The sequence below is a fragment of the Elgaria multicarinata genome, chromosome 4 (genome assembly GCF_023053635.1).
Source record: "Elgaria multicarinata webbii isolate HBS135686 ecotype San Diego chromosome 4, rElgMul1.1.pri, whole genome shotgun sequence".
In the NCBI taxonomy this organism is placed as follows: Eukaryota; Metazoa; Chordata; class Lepidosauria; order Squamata; family Anguidae; genus Elgaria; species Elgaria multicarinata.
In genome coordinates this window covers 148,494,533-148,506,863 of record NC_086174.1, presented here as the reverse complement: position 1 = coordinate 148,506,863, position 12,331 = coordinate 148,494,533, and the positions used below count along the sequence as shown (strand labels likewise).

The window sequence follows — 12,331 nt, the reverse complement described above, 5'->3', positions numbered from 1 at the left end:
GGAGTTTAAAGCAAAAAAAGGGGGGAAGCATGTCTGTCTCAATCTGATCAGGCACACTTCCAGGTTGGCGACTTTTTTTGCACACTTATAGCGCTCAATTGGAAGCCTCCCCATGCAATCCATTAGTTGGATTACATTGCCCTATACTCCCCATTGATGGAATGGCCTTTCTTTTTTCAAAAGACCATTCCATCAATTTTTAATTAATTTTTAAAAATCCCCATGTTTTCCTATGGGGAATCTGATAAGCTAATGCATGCGCGTCAGCATCAGATTTCTCAGAGGGAGGGGGGAGAAACAGGGAGAGCGCGGCATCCCCGACAGGTAAGAGAAATGGGGTGAGGGGGCTTCCCTGGAGCCGCCGCTGCAGTTCGTGCAGTGGCCGGCCCAGGCATAGCGGGGGGGGGAACCAGGGGGGTAAGTCACGCCCCCCCGGTTTCACCTTGTCCATTGGCGGCAGGCCCGGGTTTCAATTGAGCGCCCGGCTCCACCCGAAAGCAAGGCCGCAATTGCGGCCTTGCTTCTGGGTGAAACCGGGGGCTCAATTGATTGAAACCCGGGCCTGCCGCTGATGGTTTCAATTGAGGCACCGTATTCACCCAGAAGAAAGGCCGCAATTGAGGCCCTGCTTTCGGGTGGAACCGGGCGCTCAATTGAAACCCAGACCTGCCGCCGATGGACAAGGTGAGTGAACTCTGTGGGGGGGTTGGGCTTGCCTGGGGCCGTCAGTGGCACTGCAGTTTGTGCTGTGGCAGCGACAGGCCCAGGCTGGAGGTGGGGAGCAGCAACTTACCTCCTCGTCCTCCGGCCGGCCCGGGTTGAAATGGAGTCCCTGGCTTCACCAGAAGTTAGGCCTTGGCCTAGCTTCTGGTGAAGCCGGGGTAGCTCGAGTTAAACCCAGGCCGGCTGGAGGAAGAGGAGGTAAGTGACGTTGTGGGGGGTTGGGGTTGGGCGGGGGGAGTGGGGGGGTTGTCTGGGGACACCGCTGCGGCGGGCCCAGGCCCAGGGGGGAGCAGAGACTTACCTCCCTCTCCACCGTCCGTCGCCGGCAGGAACGGTGGGGTGGTTGGGCTGCCCCCCCCCCCGCCTGGGACCACCATGAGTTGGGTTGGGCGGCTTGGCAGGGGGGCCCGGCACTCCTGTATCTTTTAAAGATACAGAAGCCCTGTCCTCCTTTGAATATGGTCACTCTAGCCATATGGAAAGGAGGACAGGGCTCTTGTATCTTTAACAGTTGGATAGAAAAGGGAATTTCAGCAGGTGTCATTTGTAGGCATGCAGCACCTGGTGAAATTCCCTCTTCATCCCAACAGTGAAAGCTGCAGGAGCCCTGACCTCTTTTGTATCTGATCACTCTAGTATAGCTCCTGCAGCTGTCACTGTTGGGATGAAGAGGGGATTTCACCAGGTGCTGCATGCATACAGATGACACCTGCTGAAATTCCCTTTTCTATGCAACTGTTAAAGGTACAGGAGCCCTGTCCTTCTTTCCATATGGCTAGGGTGACCATACTCAAAGGAGGACAGGGCTCCTGTATCTTTAACACTTGTATAGAAAAGGGAATTTCAGCAGGTGTCATTTGTAGGCATGCAGAACCTGGTGAAATTCCCTCTTCATCACAACAGTGAAAGCTTTTGTATCTGATTACTCTAGTATAGCTCCTGCAGCTTTCACTGTTGTGATGAAGAGGGAATTTCACCAGGTTCTGCATGCATACAGATGACACCTGCTGAAATTCCCTTTTCTATGCAACTGTTAAAGATACAGGAGCCCTCTGCTCCTTTTCATATGGTCACTCTACAGGAGCGAGACATGCTAAATCCAGCAGCGGCTTGTGACACCGATGTCAGTGGGGTGGTGAATCCGCTCTGGGTTTCAGCCAGAACTCTAAAGGAGCTTTTCAAAGTGCTGCACCTATTTTGGGGATGGGGTTCCATACCTTGGAGAGCTCCTTTGGAGTTCTGGCTGGCTATAACTGAAACTTGGCATGGATTCATAGTCCCACTGACATCGGAGTCACTAGCCCCCCCCTGGTGACCATATGAAAAGGAGGACATGGCTCCTGTATCTTTAACCATTATATAGAAAAAGAAATTTCAGCAGGAAAAGCTGCAGGAGCTATACTAGAGCTATACTAGGAAGGGCTGCTCTAAACAAAAAAAGAAGTAGGTGGCTCTAAGTTGTTCGTCATCAGTTTTCCACAACCCCACAGTCACCTCTGCATATCCTATTATCCATCCTGTCCTCATGGTTTATCTGCTTTGGCAGAATGAGAATTTCACTAGTACTTTCTGTCTCCTTAGGGAGGATGTGGTGTTAAGGCTGGTGAGCCTTAACTCCCAATTTCCCTGCTTTTTGGTGCTTGGTGGAAAAGTGTACATCCTTAACGTTGTTTTATAAACTGTAGGTTTTATATATATATAAACTGCTGGCAAGGGATGGGTTGCACCTCACAAGGGCTGGAAAGAATGAGTTCAGCCACAGCATGAAGAACTTCATCAGGAGGGCTTTAAACTGAATCTTACAGGGGCGGGAGACGTAAATTTTGAGGCAACAATGGATGAAGGCCAATGCACCACAGTACAGAGAACAGCTCCAACAGTGTCCCAAAATAGTGTCTGCAACAAGGTAGGAACAAAGCCAGACTATAAAACACATGGTCTTCGATGTCTATATACTAATGCCCAGAGCATGGGAAACAAACAGAATGAACTTATTACATGAAGGCAAATACGACTTGATAGGTATAACTGAAACTTGGTGGGATGACTCCCATGACTGGAATATAGCAATTGAAGGATATAACTTGTTCAAAAAGAAGAGAAGAAATAGAAAGGGAAGTGGAGTTGCACTATATGTTAAAAATACCTATACCTGCACAGAAATACAGGCGGATGAGACTGGGAGCCCCGTCGAGAGTGTCTGGATTAAAATAAATGGGGCTAGGAATAAAAAGAACATGATAATCGGAGTCTACTACCGACCACCCAATCAAGGAGAAGACAAGGATGAAACTTTTGAGAAACAAATTGCCAGTGTTTCAAGGAAGTGTGATGTAGTAGTGATGGGGGACTTCAATTACCCTGATATCTGTTGGGAGACCATTACTGCAAAAAGCGGCCCTTCCAAGAAATTCCTGACATGTATGGGTGATAACTTTCTCCTACAGAAAGTGGTGGAAGGAACTAGAGGATCGGCAATCCTTGACTTGTTATTGACCAATAGGGATGACTTAGTGGATAAAGTGGCTGTTACGGGAACTCTGGGGGAAAGTGACGACGTCATACTTGAATTCTTGATTATGATCGAGCGAAGCCATTCACGTACTCTGGATTTTAGGAAAGCTGATTTTAATAAACTCAGAACTATAATAAATAAGGTCCCATGGCAAGGGAGCCTAATGAGAAAAGGAGTGCAGGATGGGTGGGAGTATTTAAAAAATGAAATTTTAAAGGCACAGTTACAAACAATTCCAACAAGGAGAAAAGATAGAAGACAACAGAGGAAACCAATGTGGCTCCACAAAAAGCTTAGAGATGACCTGAAAACAAAAAGGGATACATATAGGAAGTGGAAGGAAGGCCAGGCTACAAAAGAAGAGTACAGACAAGTGGCACAGAAGTGCCAAAATGGCGTCAGGAAGGCTAAAGCTGTGAATGAGCTGAGATTAGCGAGGGATGCTAAAAGCAATAAAAAGGCTTTCTTCAGATACGTGAGTAGTAAAAGACAGAGGAAAGAAATGGTGGTTCATCTGCTTAATGAGGATGGCAAATTGATAACAGATGACAAAGAAAAGGCTGAAGTGCTCAATTCCTACTTTGCCTCAGTCTTCTCCCAAAAGCGGGTCTATGACCCCCCCTGGAAAAAGTGAAGCAGAAGTTGAGGGGGCAGGATTGCAGTTTGAGATTGATAAACAAATGGTCAAAGAACACCTAATTTCCTTGAATGAGTTTAAATCTCCAGGGCCCGATGAACTTCATCCTAGAGTAATGAAGGAGCTAGCAGAAGAACTCTCAGAACCTTTGTCTATTATCTTTGCAAAATCATGGAAGACGGGTGAGGTGCCGGACGACTGGAGGAGGGCTAATGTTGTCCCTATCTTCAAAAAGGGCAAAAAGGAGGAACCTGGGAACTACAGACCAGTCAGTCTGACATCCATCCCTGGGAAAATTCTGGAGCAGATTATAAAGAAGTCAATCTGTAAACACCTTGAAATCAATGCAGTGATTACTAGAAGCCAACATGGATTTGTCAGGAACAAATCCTGTCAGACTAATTTGATCTCATTTTTTGATAGGATAACCTCCCTTGTGGACTGTGGGAATGCTGTAGATGTCATATATCTTGACTTCAGCAAAGCTTTTGACAAAGTACCACATGACATTCTGATTAACAAACTAGCTAAAAGTGGGCTAGATGGAACAACTATTAGGTGGATCCACAGTTGGCTACAGAATTGGACTCAAAGAGTACTTATCAATGGAACCTTCTCAAACTGGGGAGAGGCAACGAGTGGGGTGCCGCAGGGCTCAGTCCTGGGCCCAGTGCTCTTCAACATTTTTATTAATGATTTGGACGAGGAGGTGCAGGGAACGCTGATCAAATTTGCAGATGACACAAAATTGGGTGGGATAGCTAATACCCTGGAAGACAGAAACAAACTTCAAAGTGATCTTGATAGGCTGGAGTGCTGGGCTGAAAACAACAGAATGAAATTGAATAGGGATAAATGCCAAGTTCTACATTTAGGGAATAGAAACCAAATGCACAGTTACAAGATGGGGGACACTTGGCTCAGCAATACTACAAACGAGAAAGATCTTGGAATTGTTGTAGATCACAAGCTGAATATGAGCCAACAGTGCAATATGGCTGCAAGAAAGGGAAATGCTATTTTGGGCTGCATTAATAGAAGTATAGCTTCCAAATCACATGAGGTACTGGTTCCTCTCTATTCGGCCCTGGTTAGGCCTCATCTAGAGTATTGTGTCCAGTTCTGGGCTCCACAATTCAAGAAGGATGCAGACAAGTTGGAGCGTGTTCAGAAGAGGGTAACCAGGATGATCAGAGGTCTAGAAACAAAGCCCTATGAAGAGAGACTGAAAGAACTGGGCATGTTTAGCCTGGAGAAGAGAAGATTGAGGGGAGACATGATAGCACTCTTCAAATACTTAAAAGGTTGTCACACAGAGGAGGGCCAGGATCTCTTCTCGATCCTCCCGGAGTGCAGGACACGGAATAATGGGCTCAAGTTAAAGGAAACCAGATTCCGGTTGGACATCAGGAAAAACTTCCTAACTGTTAGAGCAGTGTGACGGTGGAATCAGTTACCTAGGGAGGTTGTGGGCTCTCCCACACTATAGGCATTGAAGAGGCAACTGGACAACCATCTGTCAGAGATGCTTTAGGATGGATTCCTGCATTGAGCAGGGGGTTGGACTCGATAGCCTTGTAGGCCCCTTCCAACTCTGCTATTCTATGATTCTATGATATATATATATATATATATATATATATATATATATATATATATATATATATATACACACACACACATAATTTGAACCTTATTTTCAAGCTAGCAGTCTCCAATGGGCTTGAGGTTACGCACATTCTAATAAGAGATCCCCTCTGCTATCTAACATATCTGCATTGAAACTACGGGAGTGCTGAATATTGGCAGGAGGATTTTTTAAGCACATTTGTAAGAGTGGGGGAAGGAGGCAAAAGCAGGAAGGAAGAGAAAGCATGAGCAAATGGGTGCCCCTTCCTACAAATTCCATTCAGAGAAGCAAATCAGACTGGCATTTGAATTTTACTTCAACATTGACTGCCTGTACTGCACTTTTAGGACAGTAGGAGGGGCCAGACAGAGTGTGTGGTGGATGCACAGCTCTGTCCTCCCACACTTGCCACTTCCTGCTCCCCTGCCAGGATCTGCTGGCTGACGTGGCTGCCTCACCCTGCCTAACAGTAGGGCCAGCTCTGCTAGGAGACATTTTCTGACCAGCCCCAATTTAAACCAACTTAGCACTGCTAATGTAAGTTCCCCGTGGCTTTACTCTTTGTGGAAACAATATAGTAAGAGTGGTCCAATCCAACATTTAAACCAAACCATTATGAAAGGGTAAATTGTTATAAAAAGAAAGCAGATATGTGTGGTGTAGTGGCTAAAGGGTTGGACTGGGAGTCGGGAGATCCAGGTTCTAGTCCCCACTCGGCCATGGAAACCCACTGGGTGACTTTGGGCCAGTCACAGACTCTCAGCCCAACCTACCTCACAGGGTTGTTGTTGTGAGGATAATATGGAGAGGAGGAAGATTATGTATGCCACCTTGGGTTCCTTGGAGGAAAAAAGGCAGTATATAAATGTAATAAATAAATAATAAATGTTAGGGGAAAATTAGGCTCAAGTCTCCCATCACCCATGGAACTCACCAGGTGAGCTTGGGCCATTCACTTTCACTCAACCTAATCTTCCTTAGAGGGTTATTGGGATATAAAATTGTGGAGGAGAATCTTGAATTCTACCTTGACTTCCTTGAAGAAAAAAGGCAGAATATAAATGCAACAAGGTAAGTGGAATATGTGTGTGTGTGTGTGTGTGTGTGTGTGTGTGTGTGTGTGTGTGTGTGTGTACCTGATTTGCATTGAAAGGCATGCTTGCTGGAAATGGTGGGGGTTGCAGCCCAATGTATCTGAAGGGCACTAGGCTGGGGAAGGCTGATCGAACCCATCTACCCAAATTAGCAGTGGCTCAGCAGGTTTTCAGATAGAGGGAGACGTCTTTTACAGCCACTGTATCCACCATAAGAACATAAGAAAAGCCAAGCTGTATCCACATCTCTAGTTCAGCATTCTATCTAGTCCACCATATTTATTCACAAAAGGACCGACCAGATGCCTATGGAAGGCTCACAGCAGGATACGAGGTCAACAGTCCTCTCCTGCTATTGTTCCCAAGCAACCGGTACTCGGAGCTGGTCTCAGAGTCTGAGGTAGTAGCCATGGGTAGCCTTAGCGTCCATGAATTGCTCTCATCCCCTTTCAAAACTGTCCAAGGTTGATGGCTTATTTGATTTCAAATAGAGTACGAGCTAGGAAAGGCACTCATGATGATCAGATGGAAAGGCCACTTACCCTGGGATCTTTTTCTAAGTGAAGCTGATGCTGAAGACTGCGCCGCCTCTGACCCTTGGCCAAGCCATGATGAAAAAAGTGGTAGCCATCCTCAACAAAGGGAAGCTGAAGAAGAGTTTGGAAAATGCGGACGTTAGAGGTAACGTTGCATTGGTCATCATCATAATTTTATTTATTTATTTATTTTATTTATTTAAGGATTTTTATGCCGCCATTCAGCCAAAAAAGGCTCTCATGGCGGCTTACAAAAGTATTTCTTGACATAGTATACATGTCATATACATAATCTATAGTATAATCCTTAAAAACAATGGGAAAATACTCTATCATTAAAAGAATCCTATATTTTATAATCCAGGGAGAAAAGAAATAAAATAAAGGTTATTGATGACAAATTTAGTCTTGTACTAAGAAAAATCATACTCTTCTAGCTATCCATAGCTCCAGCAACACATACAGTACACAGAAAATAATTATTTATGTAGTGCCATCAACATGTTTTTATGTTGATTATTTAATAATCAACATAAAGATAATTATTATTTGTGTAGTGCCATCAACATATCCCTGCCCTCGGGTGCTTACAATCTACAATTCAAGGCAGAAATGGCAATAGAAGGAGAAGAGGAAAGTCAGAGTGATTACGGGGACAATATGCATTCAGTACAGTTACACATATTTAGGATTTACTGGGGGGGAAATGATACAAAGCCAAACTATTCTGTTCAGCAGCTGCAATATCATTAATAATAGTAACTTACTATGATAGAGCAAACATGTATGGTTATCAGACGTAGCTCATCCTCTGGTGGCAAAAACCAAACACACACACAAACCCAAATTCTAACTTGATAGTACAATGTGTGTTTTCACCAGCCCTGCCTTGTGCCACCATATCTCCTGTCTATTCACTTCTATGTCGTATACTGTCTGTGTTTCCACAATGCCGCATCTGGCACTGCTGGACACTGTCAATACTCTAGCACTGGTAAGTGAAGCCATACCAATGTAATGTCTGGGGTCTACATACGTAATTGATATACAAGTGCCACAAGTTACTCCTTTGTCCTAGGGATGGTAGTCTTTACTAGGGCTGTGCTCCGCTTCCTTTCAGGTCGGAGAAGCAGAAGTGGATCGGGGTGCTTTGCCTCCCCTTAAGGCGGAGGCGAAGTGGATCGGGGGCAGCGGAGCATCGTGGAGTGGATTGAGATGAAGGTGGATCCTTTGCTTCTGGAGCTCCGAAAAAAAGTAAGGGGGCTTTACCTGGCACTGCCGCTGCCTGTGTGACGACGGCAGCAGAGACAGGTAAGGGGGGAGGGGGGTCCTACCCGGTCCATCGCAGCCCGTTACCAGCTTCACTAGAGCCTGCAGCTCAACCCGGAAGTGTAGGCCCCAAGCAGGGCCTACAGTTCCAGGTTAAGCTGCTGGCTCTAGTGAAGCCAGCGACGGGCCGCAATGGACCAGGTAAGTGGTGTGTATGAGGGGGGGTTACTTGGCCCTGCCACCGCTTCCCGTGGGGCGACGGCAGTGAAGCCAGGTAAGGGGGCAGGGGGGAAGGGTCTTACCTGCATCTTTCTGCAGTCCGGCAGGGGCTTCTACTGAACCCGAGGACTCAAACCGGAAGACCAGGCCAAGACTGCAGCCTGGTCTTCCTGTTTAAGTCCTCGGGCTGAGCTGAAGCAGCCATCAGACTGTAGATGGACGCAGGTAAGGGGGGGAGGAGGGAGGGGGCCTTACCTGGTGCCAGCACTGCAAAGCTCCGATTCATATCCGGAGCTCCGCAGCGAAGTGAAGTGGACCACTGGCAAATTGGCACGAAGCGGAGTGGACCCGATCCGGAAGTTGCGGATCGGGATCCGAAGCAGATCGGGGGGGGGGTGTCTGTGCACAGCCCTAGTCTTTACACGTGTTACGAGTGTTCATAGGATCAGCCCATTAGATGAAACCTCAATATTTTCTGTAATTTAGCACAAAACTAATGTTGGTCAAGTACAAAAACTATAGCAATAATTTCAGCAGTATGCTACTATGTGTTGTTGTTGTTGTTGTCGTCGTCGTCACTGCTGCTGTAAAAGGAGCATGGGACTTAAGGTTAGTTAAAAAAAGGGTTCTGCCATTATAAACCTCAAATTTCTACTCCTCATAAAATTGATACCTGTTAGGATAGAAGCTACAGCGAAAACAGGATACTAATCCGGAGACCTGTCAAGTTCATAATGCTGATAAGTAGGCATGTGCTCCGCTCCGATTAGAACCGGAGAATCAGAAGTGAATTGGCCTGCTCCGCCTTGCCCAGAGGAGGAGTAGAAGCGGACCGCGGACCCCTAGAAGCAAGGTGAAGAGAAGCGCCCATTTTCGGAGCGATCCTCTTTCTGCGGACCGATCCGATCGCCATTTTGAAAAATTTCGCCCATAGGATTGCATTGTGGAAAAGAAAAGTGGATAACTGTGTTGTTTTTGAAGCTATCTTTCTGAAACTTCTTGTGCTTAGAGAGTCATGGCTGGGGGTCATTTTGAGCCTACTCTCAGATCTCTGCATGGTGCGGTTCGCTTGCTAGAATTTTTTTAAAAGTAGGGTAAAGGCGGGAAAAATATTACCTTTTCGATTGCTGAGGGGCAGAGTCAACTCCCGGTCATGATCACATGATCCCAAAGTTGGTGGAGGGGATAGGTAAAATGGGTAACTTGGGATTGCATGTTACTGCATGTTACTACACAGATTGGAAACCTAGCATGATGACATAAGGGGAATTTAATCCTTTGCCAAACCACTGTGGTCCCAGTCTGGATCAGGCTCCTCATGCTGCCAGTTTACACTGAAAATAAGGCATCCGGTTATAATGTTAATTGCAGGCATAGAGCAAATGGTTAATGCCCCCTATCCAATGTTTCGGGCCCTGCTTTAAATGAGATTAGAATCACAGAATCATAGAATCATAGAATAGCAGAATTGGAAGGGGCCTACAATGCCATCGAGTCCAACCCCCTGCTCAATGCAGGAATCCACCCTAAAGCATCCCCGACAGATGCTTGTCCAGCTGCCTCTTGAAGGCCTCTAGTGTGGGAGAGCCCACAATCTTCCTAGGTAACTGATTCCATTGTCGCACTGCTCTAACAGTCAGGAAGTTTTTCCTGATGTCCAGCTGGAATCTGGCTTCCTTTAACTTGAGTCCATTATTCCGTGTCCTGCACTCTGGAAGGATGGAGAAGAGATCCTAGCCCTCCTCTGTATGACAACCTTTTAAGTATTTGAAGAGTACTATCATGTCTCCCCTCAATCTTCTCTTCTCCAGGCTAAACATGCCCAGTTCTTTCAGTCTCTCTTCATAGGGCTTTGTTTCCAGACTCCTGATCATCCCGGTTGCCCTCCTCTGAACACGCTCCAGCTTGTCTGCATCCTTCTTGAATTGTGGAGCCCAGAACTGGACGCAAAACTCTAGATGAGGCCTAACCAAGGCCGAATAGAGAGGAACCAGTACCTCACATGATTTGGAAGCTATACTTCTATTAATGCAGCCCAAAATAGCATTTCCCTTTCTTGCAGCCATATCACACTGTTGGCTCATATTCAGCTTGCAGCATACAATAATTCCAAGATCCTTCTCGAGTGTAGTATTGCTGAGGCAAGCATCCCCCATCTTGTAACTGTGCATTTGGTTTCTATTTCCTAAATGTAGAACTTGGCATTTATCCCTATTAAATTTTATCCTGTTGTTTTCAGCCCAGCACTCTAGCCTATCAAGATCACTTTGAAGTTTGTTTCTGTCTTCCAGGGTATTAGCTATCCCACCCAATTTTGTGTCATCTGCAAATTTGATCAGCGTTCCCTGCACCTCCTTGTCCAAATCATTAATAAAAATGTTGAAGAGCACTAGGCCCAGGACTGAGACCTGCGGTACCCCACTCGTTGCCTCTCCCTAGTTTGAGAAGGTTCCATTGATAAGTACTCTTTGAGTCCGATTCTGTAGCCAACTGTGAATCCACCTAATAGTTGTTCCATCTAGCCCACTTTTAGCTAGTTTGTTAATCAGAATATCATGGGGCACTTTGTCAAAAGCTTTGCTGAAGTCAAGATAAATGACATCTACAGCATTCCCACGGTCCACAAGGGAGGTTACCTTATCAAAAAATGAGATCAAATTTGTCTGACAGGACTTGTTCTTGACAAATCCATGTTGGCTTCTAGTGATCACCGCATTGATTTCAAGGTGTTTACAGATTGACTTCTTTATAATCTGCTCCAGAATTTTCCCAGGGATAGATGTCAGACTGACTGGTCTGTAGTTCCCAGGTTCCTCCTTTTTGCCCTTTTTGAAGATAGGGACAACGTTAGCCCTCCTCCAGTCGTCCGGCACCTCACCCGTCTTCTATGATTTTGCAAAGATAATAGACAAAGGTTCTGAGAGTTCTTCTGCTAGCTCCTTCATTACTCTTGGATGCAGTTCATCGGGCCCTGGAGATCTGAACTCATTTAAGGAAATTAGGTGTTCTTTGACAATTTGTTTATCAATCTCAAACTGTAATCCTCCCCCCTCAACTTCTGCTTCACTTTTTCCAGGGGGGTCATAGACCCGCTTTTGGGAGAAGACTGAGGCAAAGTAGGAATTGAGCATTTCAGCCTTTTCTTTGTCATCTGTTATCAATTTGCCATTCTCATTCAGCAGTTGAACCACCATTTCTTTCTTCTGTCTTTTACTACTCACATATCTGAAGAAAGCCTTTTTATTGCTTTTAGCATCCCTCGCTAATCTCAGCTCATTCACAGCTTTAGCCTTCCTGACGCCATTTCGGCACTTCTGCGCCACTTGTCTGTACTCTTCTTTTGTAGCCTGGCCTTCCTTCCACTCCTATATGTATCCCTTTTTGTTTTCAGGTCAACTCTAAGCTTTTTGTGGAGCCACATTGGTTTCCTCTGTTGTCTTCTATCTTTTCTCCTTGTAGGAATTGTTTGTAACTGTGCCTTTAAAATTTCATTTTTTAAATACTCCCACACATCCTGCACTCCTTTTCTCATTAGGCTCATTTGCCATGGGACCTTACTTATCATAGTTCTGAGTTTATTAAAATCAGCTTTCCTAAAATCCAGAGTACGTGTATGGCTACGCTCAACTTTTGTCTCCTTCATAATCAAGAATTCAAGTATGACGTGGTCACTTTCCCCCAGAGTTCCCGTAACTGCCACTTTATCCA

At 45.7% G+C, this 12,331-nt stretch overlaps 1 protein-coding gene across 1 annotated transcript in view; it reads right to left on the bottom strand.

The window, feature by feature from the left end:
• PCSK2 (proprotein convertase subtilisin/kexin type 2) overlaps nt 1–12,331 on the bottom strand; it is a 230,149-nt gene that overhangs the window by 177,262 nt on the left and 40,556 nt on the right. Inside the window, exon 2 of the mRNA XM_063125359.1 lies at nt 7,142–7,246. Coding sequence (XP_062981429.1) covers nt 7,142–7,246 — 105 coding nt within the window. The remainder of the gene's footprint in view (nt 1–7,141; nt 7,247–12,331) is intronic.